At 46.7% G+C, this 18,017-nt stretch overlaps 1 protein-coding gene across 2 annotated transcripts in view; it reads left to right on the forward strand.

Annotated features, from left to right (window-relative positions):
* The window catches only part of LOC144754549 (dimethylaniline monooxygenase [N-oxide-forming] 2-like), a 449,605-nt gene that overhangs the window by 401,502 nt on the left and 30,086 nt on the right, over window positions 1-18,017 (forward strand). For both annotated transcript variants that reach the window (XR_013594744.1, XM_078642484.1), the window contains exons 7-8: window positions 10,226-10,578; window positions 16,002-16,074. Coding sequence is in view for 1 of the 2 variants with exons in the window: in XM_078642484.1 (XP_078498610.1) it covers window positions 10,226-10,578; window positions 16,002-16,074 (426 nt within the window). In the remaining variant the exon portion in view is untranslated. The remainder of the gene's footprint in view (window positions 1-10,225; window positions 10,579-16,001; window positions 16,075-18,017) is intronic.

Here is an 18,017-nt window from a genome sequence, read left to right on the forward strand (position 1 = left end):
ATGTGTTGTAAAATCAGGAAAGATGGTGAGGGACACACCTTCAAAATTCAGCTGTCTTTTCTCTCTCGCCACTCTCAATACAGTGTCCCTATCTCTATAATTAAGGAGGCGCGCTATGATGGGCCTTGGTGTGCTTCCAGGAGGTTGTCTAGGACCAAGGGATCTATGTGCCCTTTCCACACCAAATTGTGGGGATAATGCGTCTGTGCCAATCACCGTATCCAACATCTTCTCAACATATCCCTCAAGTCTTCCAGTGTTCGTGCTCTCTGGCCCGCCTAAGATTCGGATGTTGTTACGTCTATTTCGGGCTTCAATATCCTCATTCTTAGCATTTATAATTTTTATCAGTTTGTTCATCTGGGACATCGCAGTTTTCAATTGCGATGTAACATCCTCCGTGTCCGAAATCCTTTGGTCCGCTTCCTTGAGGCGCGTGTTGTGTCCTTCTAGCTTGTGAGCAATGGCGTCCATGCATGTGGTGAGAGTGTCCATTTTGTCCGCCATTGTTGCAAACCCCTGACGCACCTCAGGGGTGTGTATGTCATTGCTTGCTGTAGCACCATTCTCCGGGGGTGGTTCCATTTCCCCCTTCTCTGCCTCCGTAGGCAAACATGAGGCACGATTTGCGCGCGTCCGTTCTTCCCATCATGCAGAGTTCAGACACACTAAAATGTCTTGGAGAATCTCTAGTTTGGTTTGAAATCGGATGTAGCAATGGCTGTAATAAACTCTTGATTCCCCAACGGGCTAGATGAAGGCCGAGACCAGTTTTGAACCCCAAAATCCAATGCCACAGAGCACCACACACGTATCACGCACCCCTCCAATGTATGTACTATCGTCCAACGTCACAAATCACACCCGTGTGCCCCCTGATCTCACCAATGTCTGAGCAAACTTTAATGTGAGAGGAATTGGTACAGGCGAGACCCACCTTCCAGTAGTGACCGTGTGTATTGCCTGCAATCTGTCCCAGTCGCGAGCCCAATCAGAGTTCTGTCCAGAAAAACATATGATGTGTGGTGCCCTTCCGTTTGACGCAAGTGGTGCTTATAAAAACATCCGAGTCAATCCATGCACCCCCCCGCACTCTACTGAGCAAGGATAGCCAGGGCCCCAGCCGTACGTATATTTTGCCGCTGACCGCGTGACCCGCAGGGGAACATGGGCGGGGCAGCGCCTTAGTCCCACCCGGCAGAAACTCCAGCCGACACTGGTGGGGCGCCCCGCCCCGCATCTACCATTCACAGGCCAGGGGAGGGCCTACATGTGGGAGGGGCGAACCCCCTATATCCAACGCGGTGGCCAAGGCTCGGCCTCTCGCATCCTAGTCTTCCCGCAGCTCAAGCGCTGTTCCGTTCCTCCTCGTTGGCAAACGCTGTATCGTTGTTCGTCCTCCTCATGGTTGGCGTCGTTGGCTAGGTAGGTGCCACTCTTTTGCCTCCCCCGGCTCCGTCCCTGGACATGAGCAGGTTGCACAGGGGCCCTGTGGTAAGATGCCACGGGGAGTAAGAGGTGGCCGCAGCAATAACTGCAGTTTCAGCGCATAGGGGGTGATGAGAGGTCACGGTTTCTTTGTGAAAGCGCTTTAAAAGGCGTGCGCACGGGCTCGGTCGGGAGGCAGTTTCAGAAGCTGTAGATTTAGGGCTAGTTTATCCCTGGAGACCCAAGTGCTGTGGCGTGCTGCCATGCTTAGGGCGACCGGGGTCTAAATGGCGTTAGAGTAGTCCAGTGCCGGTCGTCCCTGCAGTGTTTTTGTTTTGCCGCCTTTCCAGTGTGGGGTCGCGAGCGGCCCTGGGTCCTGCACGATCAGCTTGGGTATGAATGCACTCTGCGTGGCTCAGATGATGTGCGGGCGGGCCCGAGGCCTGGCGGACCAAGGTGGCATAACGGCCAGAGCCAACGCCGAGAGGGAGCTGGGTTATTAGTTTCGAGCACGGCCCTGGCTCCATACCCAAATTTTCTTCTAGGGCATTTATTTAGTTGTGTCGGCAGGATACCGCACTCGGTGTCCCTGAAGCGCACGGTGAACCGAAAAAGGCCGTGTCTTGCGGTGTTATACGTAGGTTAAAGGGCGCGGGGGCGCCGTTATCAGGCTGGCCTCCTCCCGTAGTCGCCCTCCATCTGCACCTCCCCCCCCCCCACACCGACCTCGTTAGTACCGATCGGCATTATTGTTGCCGATGTGTGGGCCGCTCATTTCAGGAATGGTGGTAGACATGGCGCGGGGAGCTATCCACGGGCCACGTGGCCAGGGGCGCCTATGCCCGCTTCGTGCAGGTCCACAGGGTCCGGCGGTCACCGTGTCTATTCACAAGTTGCAGTATAAGGGCACAGATGGGGGCTGAGCACGGTGCAGGTTATACACAGATGCACGGTGCAAACCATACAACTAGGCTGATTTCCAGCAGAGGGCATCCTTCTAGTGCTGGCACGCAATTCTGTACGGAACATCCATTTACCTGCTATTAGGAGTGGCTGACGGCGTCCCCCATCCAATTGCTATCGCTGTGGCTCACTGTTATTCTACACTACGCGAACATCCGAAGCACGCATACTCATTCGTACACCCTATCGTAAACACAACTAACCTGTTTGCCGTGTGATCTTGCACCTGAGTGAGCCGCAATGTTCCTACCAGTCAGTCTAAATGCGATCTCTGCTTCTTCCATCCTGCCGCATCCTCGCGTCCTCTTCCATGACAGGTACTCGGAGTAGCTTTCCTGTATATGGTACCCCCTGAATCTTGTGCAGTTTCCACCGACTGTAAACACTGGCTAAGACTAATTCCTTCACTCATCACACTCACTACCATAGCTTTTCAGAACACTATGGTCCCACGTACACATTATTGAATTCATCAATTTATATGGTGCTTCCTGTATACTAAGCGATCATCAAATGTGTACTTAATAAACACTGGGTGTTGCTCATCTCAACTCTGTTGAAGGGGGGCCCTCATGCATGCGCGGTACCTCACGGGAGTAGCATTGTTTTCAGCAGCTTTCATGAGGTCAAACGCTTGATCTGCCTTTCCTTGGCGGCCGTGCCCCTGCTGCGTGCTTCTTCAGCTTCAAAGCAACTAGAATGAAATTCTACAAAATTATTTCAAGCAGCCCCTTCGCCAACCACCCCCACCCACCTTGAGCTGGGATATTAGCAGGGGTCAGGCAGGCTCCACGTCCCGGTGCCAGGAATGTGTTTAGCACTCTGCAAATCTTGTCAGCATGTCGGTTAGCCCCCGCGTGCCTGGCCAAACTGCGGTCCAAATTACTTAATGGACAGCGCTGACCAACAGACTGACCACAGAGGGGAATTTACATGTAGCTCTCTTACACAGTGGATCATGTATGTTAAATTGCTTTCTCATGTTTCTACAGACACGTTCCGGTAATGTTTATTATGCCTTACACAGTATTAAAGGGGTAGGGCTCCACGTAGCCTTAAGCTGGGAATGGGGCTTTGCGGGGGGTGGCCGACCGGAGGGAGGCTCGCCCCCCCGGGGAGTTTGGGGCCCCGGGAGGAAGGGTGGGGGGAAGGATTAGGAGGGACACAGGAAGGGACATTGGGCTGGTTGGGCTTGTTGGTGGGTTTTGGGCTCCTTTTGGGCTATGGGAGTTGAAAAGCGGCCATTTTGGGTCACTGTGCACCATTTCGTGGGACAGTGACCCAGCAGCCGGGGGGGCATAGTCTAGCGATGTCCCACCCGCCCTCCCTTAGGATAGGTTTTTTGTTGGAGGGGGTAGGGGGGATTAGGTCCGGGGGTTCTTGTTTTCTGGGTTGGTAAAAGGGTTTTTGTTGGTCGCAGGTGCTTTCTGTGTTAGGGTTGGGAAGTGTTGTCGTTGGGGGCAGGTGCTGGAATGTTTATGTCGGATGGCGCTTTTCCCTAGTTAAATGGGGGGGGTAGGATAGGAGGAAGGAGTTTTACTGGTTGAAGGGGAGGGAGTGTACATATGGCAGATGTTAAAACAGTTGAGGCAGGCGTTTGGGTAACTGATAATGATGTTTATGCTGTTGGTGGGGAACTGTTTAGGGGTGGGGGTGGGGGGTTTGGTCAGGTATATGTATAATTAGTTAGGCCTAGCTTTGTACGGCAAAGGCCAAGGTTGGGGTATATTTTCAGGATGCACCTGTTTCCCAATAAAAGCGGCTTTTATCACACCTTACATCTGTGTCCGGTCGGTTCTTCCCCTCCCCGTCTCCCGATGGGTCCCAATGGGGCTTTGCGGGGGGTGGCCGACCGGAGGGAGGCTCGCCCCCCCGGGGAGTTTGGGGCCCCGGGAGGAAGGGTGGGGGGAAGGATTAGGAGGGACACAGGAAGGGACATTGGGCTGGTTGGGCTTGTTGGTGGGTTTTGGGCTCCTTTTGGGCTATGGGAGTTGAAAAGCGGCCATTTTGGGTCACTGTGCACCATTTCGTGGGACAGTGACCCAGCAGCCGGGGGGGCATAGTCAAGCGATGTCCCACCCGCCCTCGCTTAGGATAGGTTTTTTGTTGGAGGGGGTAGGAGGGATTAGGTCCGGGGGTTCTTGTTTTCTGGGTTGGTAAAAGGGTTTTTGTTGGTCGCAGGTGCTTTCTGTGTTAGGGTTGGGAAGTGTTGTCGCTGGGGGCAGGTGCTGGAATGTTTATGTCGGATGGCGCTTTTCCCTAGTTAAATGGGGGGGTAGGATAGGAGGAAGGAGTTTTACTGGTTGAAGGGGAGGGAGTGTACATATGGCAGATGTTAAAACAGTTGAGGCAGGCGTTTGGGTAACTGATAATGATGTTTATGCTGTTGGCGGGGAACTGTTTAGGGGTGGGGGTGGGGGGTTTGGTCAGGTATATGTATAATTAGTTAGGCCTAGTTTTGTACGGCAAAGGCCAAGGTTGGGGTATGTTTTCAGGATGCACCTGTTTCCCAATAAAAGCGGCCTTTATCACACCTTACATCTGTGTCCGGTCGGTTCTTCCCCTCCCCGTCTCCCGATGGGCCCCAAACCGAACGCCAAGCTCCATCCTTGTCTGGGCCTGACACCTGTGCCTTAGCTTGCCATTGTTGTAGGGTAGTGTTTGTGCTTACTGATCGGTAGTTAGATGCGGGCACTCCACTTAAAATGCTGCTAGTCCGCCCTTTCCTGTAGCCATGTGACTCCATCTCGGCACTGTCATCTGGGAACCAAATGTATTTTGTAGTATTTGCGAATCGTTTCTGTGAATCAATTAGATTAGAACACCCTATAGGAATAATTTTGAGGTCAAAAACTCAGGACTGGAAACAGCGTCCATGACGACATACTACAGGAGTCATGTTCGAGCTAGGGACATCATTGTAGAGTGGGTGCCGCATGTGTCACTCGGGGCTTGTTTATGGCTGTGCAGTAAGTTTAAAAGTACTGCATTGTTCATCAGGGTTTGAAATGTCTGAGCTTCCGCGGTGTTTCTGTGATATGCTTGTCTGAATATGTTTCCCCAGAGAGAGCATATTTCCACACTCCTGTCACGCCTCTCTCGAAGTTATTCACACTATAAGACGGCTCCCCCGATGAAAGTAACCTTGCCAAGTCAAGCGCGCGCCTCTCTCGGAAGGAATGTCTGCTGAAGGAACACTTGCCCTCATTGCAGCATTTTATGACTCTACGGCCGTGATACTCGGGAGATGAGGATTGCTTTGGTCGGAAAATATAGCTCAGGTGGGTTTGGACCTGCTGCAGGGAAGGTCGTGTGGGGCTATCAAAGATAGGTTGATCCAGCCTTCCATCCTTCCATCCTTCCAAGGCTGTAAATTTAAGTATGTGCTAATTGTGTTGTGCATTCTGGGATTTGTAGTTCTGGGGCTCCGACTGCGCGCGCGAAACGGGGACTGGATGGAATGTTGCCCGAGCACAATGATCGCACGCTGAGAGCGGCTCTTTTACAGCCAGTATCGGCGGCCTAACATGTGTGAATTCGGTAAGGTACGGGAATCCTCAATGGTTTTAGTAAGGCTCTGTGGTGGTGCACAATAATATTAATAAAATTGAAATTGTATCAGAACAATATCTATTAGGACAAATTTCGACCTGTTAAATAAAACGGGAAGGGATAGAAGGACAGGTCCTGCTTTTAGGAGGGAATAAGCCAAGTAAAGATTCGAAGTAGGCTCATGGTGACAGGCTCGAAGCCTAGTGGGTCCACTTTTCCATTTATCCGTCAGAGGTCAAACGTCTGTTATTTAAGTCAACGCCAAGACGCCCGAAGCTGAGCATGCGCCTTGTATTATAACACAGCCGGCTACCAGCCTATTTAACTTTCATTTGGATCTGGAACTAGACACGTCCTTTTGTAATATAACGGGTCCTATTGTGAAGCGCTCTGACGCCTGCTGGTAAAAGTTCACGCGATTTCATAGACTAATGCTCAATGCTGCAGCCGAACAGGTCACAAGTCCCGTGTAGCCAGGCTTTATTAGTAACTGTGCTCCAAGTTGATGTCGTAGCACGTTGAGTGCTGCTTCCCGAAATATAACTACATTCGGATCAGGCGATCACGGGTTTTCACGGAGGTTGGTCAAAAAAGAAAACAAGAGTTTCTCGCGTAACCCGTAGTCGGGGATCATCGACACAAACGAGGTGATCGTTAATAGCAATAGAAACAGAAGCCAGACCATGCAACCTTTCCGTGCTACGGATTTGATAGCTAGTGTAGTAGGGATGGGGGAGGTTATTATGAATTTTGTTTTAATCAGCGCGTTTTCCCCTCGAAATATATGTTACAGTTACCCATGGGTCAGGGAATTATAACAATTGGCAAATCGAAGAGTTATACTCTCATTGTTAAAAGAGAGTTGGGAGTTGCTCCGTGTAAACAATCTCTGGAATGATTGTCACGGGTGATCGTGGACAGGCGCTTTATGCGCCAAGAAGCCTATGGCGAGCGAGTATTCTCTAACTGCCAATAACATGTCTATAGCATAATACTCACGTTACCCACCTCTGAAGAGTTGGATTGGGCCCTCGTGGAGTGCGCATGCCCTATATATAAATATCATATTCGACACCATTATCTCATAGTAAGTGAGTAGTAAAGCAGCAATTTCAGAATGAACTTGGTCCATCTAAATTTGGTAACATATTCAGAAACATGTATCACTGGTTGCAGAATTGCATTACTTTCTACATAGCATCTTAAATTAATATAGGCAGACCCACTAGAAACAGATTGTTCAGTGGGTCAGATGTGATAATTGTACAATATGTGACATTTAAATTATCGAGCTTGCAAGAGGTTTTTCCACAATTTTGTTCTACAGTTGCGCTGCTCTGTTCTGCCTGACTTGCAAACAACGAGCCCTCTGTCTTCAGCTAGGGATGACAACAGCACCCACACGCTTGTAAGGGTCTGTAGTTGCAGCAGAAACCTGATATTTACCACCTCTCGGGATTCCCATAGGTAAAAAGTATCTGCATCGGAGTTAATGAAACGCATATTCCCAGGGGCGAGTTGGAAGTGATGGAATTATGAAAATAATGCGGATGCGAAGCCATTCCCACCCTCGATAAAATAGTATCAACAAAATGTATATTCTGCAATCATTGTTTAGTCTGCACCGTTCAAGTTATATAGCCTGAAACTGGTCGAGTGGCCCTTACAGAGAAGGAATTTGTTTTAGCGCACATATGTTCAACTATGATAGTTAGTTGTTTTAGCGCACATATGTTTCAGCTATGACAGTTAGTTAAGAGGCTGAACACCAAGTGCTCTAGCAGGAGTCACATCCACTTTCCTGGCCCTCACTGTAAAATCAATTATGCAATGCATGGTCGGCAAACACGTCATCCTGAGTGGGGCATTCCTTCATTTGCTTGAGGTCAACTTTTATTAATTTAATTTATTTATGTGTTTTATATAGCGCAGACTTTGCCCGAGGGCATGTGAGCGCTTCACATGAGGAACAGTAAATGACAGGTGAAAAACTTGCTAAAGCAGACGTTAAGTTACACGTGGTAAAAGTGACAATTGTGAGCAAACAAACAGTGCATTACAGGAGGAAAAAATTACAAGTGTGCAGGTTACAAGAGAAACAGCATACAATTAGAGGTGAAATACTGCAATATATGATAGACACTCCGGCACAAGAACAAACGTATGTAGGCAATGGTGGCAATTGTGCAAGTAGCAAAGGTAACAACAGTTGCGAGGTAGCAAACAGTGTGTTACAAGAGAAAAGTGACGTGTTAAGTTACGAAAGAGCACTAAACACAGGTACAAGGAATCCGATCCCCCGTATACTAATTCCGGATGAAAACAGCGAACGCATTGCTCATTAAGCAAAAATTAAGAAAGGGAACTAATATGACATTTTGTAATAACAGCCTAAGTCACAGAGTGAGGAAAAGTTAAGTATTTAGACCTCAGGCAAACAAGGAAACGACTTCTGGAAAAGAGCCAGAAAGCGATTTTCTGGTACAGCAAAACTTGGAAAGGCCTCTAGCAATTATACCATATTTACAACATAAAACTGGAGGGACAATTTGACTGTAAATCCACTGTCATAATTACTACTGATGCTGTGCTCACACAGCAAGTAAACGATCCTGCGACAGGGTAACTTCCACATTCCCATCACTTTTTTCCTGGGACCAATATCTCTGGTTTCCATTAGCACCAAATAAAATCATGCAACAATCACTCGCCGATCCCTTGTATCCCATTTCCGAAGGAAAACAGCTACCTTATTGCATATTAAGTGAAACAAGGAAATGTGAACAAATAGGTTAATTTGAGGTAACCTCCTTCATGTATACAGAGTGAGAAAGAGTTAAGTAACCAGACTTCAGGCGAGCAAAGAAATGACTTCTGGAAAAGAGCCACGAAGCGAATTTCTGAGTGTTAAATTTCGAACTGGGGTGACCGTAAATACTTATAACCCCTGGAGTCGACAGTACGCCTATTAATTTGGGCAGGCGAAGGGAGTGCAGGTTAGAGCTGCTCAAACACCCAAAGGTGATAGGAGGAATGCTAGCAATCAGTCTAACCACTGGCTGTCGCTCGGGGTAGTAGTCAACAGACCCATGCATGAGCTCATGGGATGAGAGGCTTGGGTTTCATCAGGCAGTACCAATACAAGAGAAAACTGAAGGGTACTACGACAGAGACAGGGTTCACTTGTCCAGATTGGGAGTGGACATATTCCTCCCGGACTTACAAGAGGTACGAAACAGCGACGGGAAGTAGCTAGGTGGGTGGGGGGCTCTGTCATCGACGGAAGCCTCCTCCAGAGCTGTGGCGGAGTTACAGGGCGATCTGGAAGCAGACGGGTACAGTAAGGGTACCTCTGCAGCAGAAGGGTACAGTAAGGGTACCTCTGCCTGGCACAGTAAGGGTGCCTGAGCCAAGGACCAGGAGCCGATGGAGGTTCTGGGAAACCGCGACGGCGCCCCGTTAGTCCTTCGGGTGGTCGGGGGGCCTGAACCGACCGGGGGAGGCCCACACCGCTCTGCCCCGACAGGGGGGCGGGCGGGAGTATAACGAAGTTGGTAAGGTGCTGCACCGTCAGAGCATCGACTCGCCGTGCAAAAAAGTGACGCATCGGTGGCGCAAGGCCTTCATAAATAAGGCCCCAGGTGTATAAACGCATCTTGAAGGGGGATGGGAGCAAACTGCTTTACCTCCCAGCACAATTCACCCCTTAGCATTATGGTAAATGCAGTTCACTTTAAACGCTTACTTGAGTTTTTGCTGAAGTGTTTCACCGAAGTTGGTGCAGGTTATATTGCAGATTTTGCACAAGTGTATTACTGGGCTTGAAAACTTAAAGGAAATTAGGGTGATAGCCTTTAATGAATGGAATAATGTTGCCTATATTGCCCAAATGCACAATTTTCCACGTTGGTGACTTATTAATTGGTGCTGCTATGATTGTCATTGTTATCGTTAGTGATATATGTTTCTAACAAGAAGACCTCAACAACTTTTTCTAAAATAGGTGTTGCCTGTTTGGCAATTGTACATACAGCCTATATATTTTTTATAACTTGACAGTAATGCCTTTCCTTTGAGAAAAAAAAATAATAGAATTGTGATCAATTTGCTGCGATATTGCATTGCCATGTTTACAGTTTATTTTGTCTAGTAGGTTTGACAAATCTAAAGCACTCTGAATTTCTGGGCCGTATAAAACTGAAAATATAAATAGCAAAGGCAATTCAGGTTTATGGCTGAATGATTTCTCTATAAAATGAAAACTCTTTTTTGCCCTATGTAGCTCTCAGTGGAAAGAGCTGGTGTTCAATGATGAGCTGCCCGGCCGGATCACTTGTGGCTACGTGGTGACGAAACCCGGTGTGGTGCAGTTTACCGAAACTTCTGCTAAATTCGATGACGGGACTGTGGAGGAGGACATTGATGTTGTCATTTTTGCCACAGGATACACCTACTCTTGCCCTCTCCTCAAAGAGTGTGGCTTCAACAACCAGAACATGAATTCCCTCTATCGGCAGATCTTCCTTCCCACCCTGGAGCAACCAACCCTGGGTGTGATTGGCCTCATCCAACCTCTTGGTGCCATTATGCCTACCATGGAGATGCAGGCTCGCTGGGTCACGCGTGTTTTTAAGGGTAAGTGAAAAGTAATGATGAGTTTTCTTTTAACGTCAATGTGATTATCTATGCTCCTTAGATAACCTTTTCTTTCCGAGATCTAGCAACAAACAACTTTTTAGGTCGAGCCTAGACAGCACATGCGCTGTTGCACGACCTATAGTAAACAGAAATATGGAGGGTAATTTCTCCTGCCGCTTGCCATTGGGTAATTCTTGCATTGTTGTTCTTATCTGGCTTATTGTTGGCTTGCGATCCAATACCTCACTTCCTTTTTGCTTCCAATTTGCAGGAAGGAGCACCGGCCAACTACAGTTTAGTTCCGCTGCTGGGCTGTTATCTTTTTATTTAGGGACTACTTACTTGTTTACCAAGTGCCCTGTTCTCCGCTTTCATGTAATGGCGGACGCGCCACTTTGTTTTTTAACAAGCGCCCTGTTGTGCGCTTGATGTAATGTCGGCTGAGCCACTGTTTTTGCATGCGGGTCCGTTATCTTACTTTGTTTTTTTAACAAGCGCCCATCCTTCCCAGCAAGGCAGGCATGTCCACAGGTTACAGTTATTAACGAGCACACGCAAAGTCGCCAGCAAGCACAGGGCCTTGCAGCGTGCCGGGGGATAAGAGCCTCTTCCGGGGAAAGGCTGATGGACACTGGGGGTTGGGACCATTCTGTACGCCAGCTCTTTCTCTGCCTACACACGACCTCGCTGTTACTGACTGAACACCGCTGCTCCGCAGCTCAAACTACTCGGCTTTGTAACAGACTGATCTGCAATGAAATACCCATGACTGTTGTGGGAGTGACTGGCTACCGTGTGACTGAGGTTATGCAAGTGCTCCTTGAGTAACTTTGTTTTCACTGACTGAGTGCACAAAAAGGCTATTTGCTGCTCTATGACCGGGCACTCTGCCTCTCACTGCAGCCCCCTCTCTGTTGCTGGCTGCGGATTGACTGCTAGCTCTGTGGCTGACTGCACACCGCTGCTTCTCCTGCATGCTTGTGATTGTCTGCACATGAATTCACTGTCACTGCGAACATACAACAGCTCTGACACTGCTTGCACACAAATGCTTTGTCACATTGTATGGGCGGGTAATGATTACCACACACAACTGAGAGCAATTTGGAAACAACACACAGTGAGCTAATTTGCCTACGGCCTGTGGGTTTGTGAAAATTGGACAATCGCTAAACGTATATAACCTGCTTGAGGCCAGTAGTATTTACCACGGAAGAGCTCCACATTTCACACGTTATGGGGGCAGGGGCAGCTGTATGTGGCGGCCTGGGGTCAGAAGCTGTGAGATCAGGAATCGCAAACAGAAACCACGTTGAAGTATGTGTATCTGAGTTATACTGACAGCAGTGCCACTGGACTATGCGGCAGGGATGAGTAAAGTAGGCAGCCAGAAAAGGCTAAGTTATGTGCCCTAATGCGGCAACCCACCTGAGCTTGACACAGCCCTGGCGGCATATGAATCACTAGGGCGCTAACACTTGCCGTGGAAGTCCATAAACTTAAGTGTTCATTGTGGCCCTGGAGGTACATGCATGACCATCAACTGCTCCTTCTTTGGTGGGTGTACCATCTTTTCAATGATATTTACCTTCCCATAAAGCAACGTGCACCATCTGCTAACCCGCACCCACCACTCCCTCCTATTCCCCACCAGTGCAGACCCACCGCTCTACCCGATCCTCCCCTGAGCCCCAACAAGAGTTTATTACTTGTCACAAAATTCCGTTCACTCCCACAAGCTCCAGTTTATTTTAATAGGAGGTAAACCTCCGAGACACCGCTGCATAGAGGAGCAAAATGTGTTCCTCACTGGGCCAGTGTTTTCTACCTCTCATCGCTGTCTGTTGTAATCCGGGTGCTCAAATAATGCTCAATTTGTTTCCACTGTTTTGGCCCAATCCTTCACCCCCATATTCATGACCCAAGGATACAACCCCTCACTTATAGGTGCCATGCCCACTAGTGCCAGGCGCCAGGCACTGCAACCTAAAGCCTCCCCCTTAGAGCTGTAAATCGACTCTGGGCCGTACCCTGGCCAAAGTTGCTGAAATTCGCACTTCGCATCCCCCAACCACCCACCCATGTGCTGCCCCCCTCACGCTCAGGCCCACGTCCCGCTTAGCAGCCCCTATTGTTTAAAGCCAAAACCCTGCGTTTACTTGGAACCCTTCCCTTGGTTATCATAGCGCAAGCATTTGCAATGCAAAAGATCTCGCATTTACGTGGTTTTGAGCTATTGGCATTGTAAATGACAATGCCTTCTATTTATGTTTTGGTTTTTAAAACATAAATAAAAGGCATTGTCATTTAGAATGCCAATAGGTCAAACTCACGTAAATGTGAGACCTATTGCATTGCAAATGCTTGTTTAATATGGTCTTCAGTAAGACAAAAATTAGTCTGTGCAAGCTGGTTTTGGATTGGGATTCAGTTTTTAAATTCTAGAGAATAAAAAAGATTGCATCATAAACTACACAATTTTAATTCTCAATGTTTAACCTACAGGATATCAGGGATCGATGAGCTGCTATAGGTGCTTGAAATGGAAATATAGAATTGCAAGTACCCTTTTGTCCAAGAGTACCTGTTTGCTTCTGAGAACTGTTGGTACTCTCTCATTAAAAGCATTGTAGCAGTGCTGAGAAGTGCTGGTACTATCTATTCCAAATGAAGGAACTGCAGGTACCTGGTAGCACCTGCCCTTTTTAAAGTACTGGTTAGCAAATATACTAGGTCTTCTGCTGTAGATCGAGGTTGTAGGTACAGTCCTTGTAAAGGTCCCCCTCAGCCAAACTTGTAAATAGTGGCATATCTTCATCGCCGTTTAAGATCCAGTGGTGCACTCAGCAGGGCTGCCCGCTCTCCCTATTTTATTTGCACTGTATTTACAATCTTTTCTGCAATAATAATAATAATAATCCACATTTGTAAAGCACGAACAATCACCCATAAGGGTGTCCAGGCGCTGGGGGCCGTCAGGAAGATTAAGCAAGCTATTGCAAAGAGTCACATTTTGCTGGGTTAATCTGCCGCCGGCGATCGAACCGTGATCCCCAGATTCCAGCGTCAGTCGCCCTGGCCGCGACGCCACACCTCTCCCATTGCCGAACAATGCTGGGATCTGACCTATGGTTTCTGGTGAATGGGAAATGAAGGTCAGCGCATATGCCGATGATGTGGCTATATATTCTACTGAGTGACTAATGAAATGCATAGTATAATCTGAACATAGCTAAGATATAACTGTTGTTGAATCATGAGCCGCAACCCCCAATACCTGGTAGTGACCACAGCCATCTACTTGAGAATAAAATGAAGTGCTCAGGTTGATTAGATTTTTAAATTGAACTATGAGCCCCTGCTACAGGCTGTCGTTTTCAAACTACGGCTCTAGAATAGGCTCCCTATAAGCATTATCACTTGTTGTAATGTCGTCAAAACGAATTTTCTTCCTAAAATGTTGTATCTTTTTTGGGCCACACCACTAAGGGTTCCAAATACATTTCTAAGAGGCTAGAAGGGCCTATAAGTAGTTTTATTTGGGACTACAGGCAGGCAAGGCATTGTATAAGTTACTAAAGCTAGCATAAAGGCAAGGGGGCTGTAGATTTTGGATTTTAGGTCAAATAGTGGGCAGATTTTGCTGGCTGTCTGCGTAATCTGCTCGCTCCAGAGGTACCAGACTCATCTGCTCTTGGCTATTTACTGGGTTATGGTAGTGGGCTCTTCCTTTACAGAATAACAGACCCCAATTATTACAAGCAGGTAAGGTTTAAGTTTGTCAGGGACACAGTAACTATCTGGTGAGAAATCTGTACCAAATGTTCCATAATGTTAATCCATGGGAATACACCACTTTGGGACTACTCGTAGTTTCTAGGGGTGTTTCATGACTTTATCTGTAAAGCGTGGCTCAGATCCGGCTTTGCTGTGAATGTTTTCTCACTTTTGATGAGTTACAAACCGAGTTTGACCTCCCTCCCCATCACTTTTTCTAATATTTACAGCTGAGGGACTACTTTCACACTGAAGGCAAGGTTTCAATCAATTTGGAAGGCTCTGTCATTTTGTCAAACATTATTCCAATAAGTCGGAAATCTTTGATTAGTACGATTTATCAAGGGTTCTGTGAGCATACGAGCGATGACAGTCTTCGCTAAATGGAGACAGTTTTGGGTGCTGTGCATTCTGTAAAGTTAAAAGGTCAGCATTTCAAGACCGTTTGCATGTTATGTTACACCTCAAAAAAACTCATGATGTGGGGTGTGAATCTTAATCTGGATAAAACTAGGTGTCCGAAGTGTAGATGCCAAGCAGCCGATATTCTCCATATGGTATATGCATGCCCGCTGTTAAGGAGTTCTGGAAGGGATGACTCAACTATGGCAAGTTCAAGAGATCATACTCTGTTTACTCCTATGGAAAAATTGTTGGGATACAGATGAAATATGATATCAGGCTAAGAAGGTTGCTGTCTATACATATAGTCTTTGCCAGACTCTGCATTGCTAAGTCTTGGGTCTCAGTAGTCTCCCCGCCCGCAGACTACCGAGTGTTGGGCAACTGTCCGGCAAATACACGACTCGAAACAGGCTCTGGCTAGAGCAAGAAGTGCTCAGTCACTCAGGAGAGACGAGAGAACACGGGCGGGTTGCATTGGGATCTATAGATTCAGCAACACGTGTGGCTCTTGCACAGATTGAATGTTCTCATTTTTGTTGGTGCTGTATTATCTGTTTTGCCACTCATGCCCTATAATTATGAGTTGGTCATTGATTTAATTCTTTTTTGTTTTTGGTCTACCCATCCCTCTGCTTGTTCATTTGGTGTGTCATTTATGTTGGATATACTAATGTTTGCTTACATTATTTGCACCCATTTGCTGGTCAATGGGGCAGTGTCCCCTGGCTTTTTTCTCCCTCTTTTTTTGGCATAAGTTTCATTTATTGCTCGAATTTTAATCAGAAAAGTCTCTGATTAAATTGCCTTTTTAGATTTGGCTGCTCCATCCTAATTAGAAGAGATCTTGACCAAGAAAGGCTGTAAAAGTGGTGGAAAAAAGGAGAAAGCGTAAGATCAAAAAGTAGTGACAAAAGGATAAAGCAGAGATGAAAAAGAAGCTGTGAACAAAAATGTGGTTCTCAGCATTTATCCTTTTACAAATCAGGCACAAGTTTAATGTTAGAACTTGTGTTTCCTAAGCCTTGTCTGAACCATATAACGAGCACTGAATATTCTCATATTCTCAGGTTTCCACCTGTAATTTTGAATTCTCTTGGTTGGCGCAGAACCTGCTGAGCAGTGGCCTAACTCTTTGGGCATACTCTTCAAATATTTTATTTTGCTCTTTTCATTTTTAAATATGCACAGAAATATGAATAATGCTGCTGGTTGAGTGACAATAACTCTTTGTGTTCTAGGCTTGTGTAAACTTCCTCCTTTGGAGAAGATCATGGAGGATATCGCCAAGAAGAATGAAATACTGATAAGCAGGTGAGAAACATACCCTTGTCCAAGTTTAGGCTCTCATCCTCATGTTGGCGAGCTCACTTAAAAATGGAAGCAGTCTGGCACCAATGGCTCAATTCCAGTACTATGTGTTGCCAAATAGAAGTTTCACTTAAGGTCATCTGACCGAGACCGACGCTGGTCAGCCACAATGCGAAATTGGTGACTTCGCTAACTGAAGATGTGATGACTGTGTTTTTTAAAATAGCATTTCATACTGCACTTCTGATATTAACAACCCATGTTAAAATAACCCATTATAAATGCACTCAGTGTATTAACCTCAGACGGTTGAAAGGCAAAGTTGACCTTCTTGTGAATCCATCTCGAGATATGAAGATCACCTAAGATGCCAGCAGCAAGCTTTTAACTCACTGACCCATCTTGCTGACCACTTGCTAGAACTACATGCTGGATACCTGTTTGTGTACATTTATGCGAAGATGCCTGGAAGCAGTAGGATGTGGGTTTATCTCAATATCATCCACATTTGCGGAATAGGTCTATCTATCACTGTGCCTTACCTATCTCTTAAATTTGACCTCTGCCTCTCTTCCTCCTTTTCTCTTCTTAACCCCTTCCCCGCTCATGACGAGCTCAGCGCGTCATGAGTTGCGACGCGCGGTATTTTAAAAACCGCTGCGCACAGCGGGAAAACTGCTAGCGCGGATGCGGTTAATCTAGCTTGACATATTTCATGTCTCTATCTTTATCCAATTCCTAACTTAGTAAATGGAGTAAAATAACAGAGAAACATATCACAATAGTTTGCAATAGATGAGCTTCTTTAGCGTTTTTTTCTGACAGATATCTGAAACTGGAAGGCAACTCATTTTGTTATAACCTTTAGATGCGATCATTGGTAACGGGTGAATTTTCACACAAATGTGGGTGCAGCTATTTTGTACAAACTGCAGTGAAGAAATTTTAGTTCATATTTACAAGGAGTTGACGCCACCAGAACGTCACTTTTTCTGACATTCTAGAGTCCTTCACCTTATTTACAAGGCGACGTTAAGCCACTGTTCTGGTATCGTTACCCCATAGCGTTATTTACAATAGCAGCATTACATGCCTTAACGCCGCCTTGTAAATAATGCAGCATTTAGCGTGAAAGAGGCATGCAATGGGCGTTGCAGTAGGTGTTCCGCCGCAACACCCATTGTCTTTGATGATGCCCCTTATTTACAAGATATGGGACAGCACCAAAAATACCACCAGGGATTACCTGGTCTTAAGCAGGTGGTCCAGGGAGAGATGTTTTATTTCTCCTCTGATTTTGCTCTTTCCACGTGTTTTACATTCTGCACCACACATAGATAGAGCAAATCACCTGTAAAGATTGTTAATGTCCAGAAAGATGACCCTTCTTGCACATAAACAATTGCTCCTGCAGCGCAGGCACCCTAGCAAAATGAGACTAGGGTGCCTATGCTGGAGCTAGGCAACTTTTTTAGTGCCAGCGCTAGGGGTAAAGCAGGGTTGCGCAGCATTCTTGTGAATACAGCACCTCCCTGCGTTTTGAAAGTGTCGGAGTAATGTGTTACCAATTTTCTTGTACTTATGCCCCTATATGTTTCAAAACCGAAATTTGGCTGCAAAGCAAATGGCTTTTAAGGCAGTACCAAAAGGTCAATAACATACATTCCAATTAGGCCAGGACAAATATAAATTACGCTACCGTAATTCGGGTAAATTCAGAAACTCCATGTTACGCTAGTTCAGTGCTCTAAACGAACCAGTACTGACAGGTACTGAGTATCCGCACTTCCCTATTTTGAGTAGGGGGGTGCCTGCAGTTCTTTGCAGAGGTGCAATGCTTTCAATTGGAGAGTACCGCCACCTCTCAGAAGGTACTTTTAATATTAACTACATGCGCTTCTATATTTCCACTCCACTCTGTTTGTGTGAAATTTCAAAAAGCATGC

The sequence above is a fragment of the Lissotriton helveticus genome, chromosome 1_1 (assembly GCF_964261635.1).
Source record: "Lissotriton helveticus chromosome 1_1, aLisHel1.1, whole genome shotgun sequence".
NCBI lineage: Eukaryota > Metazoa > Chordata > Amphibia > Caudata > Salamandridae > Lissotriton > Lissotriton helveticus.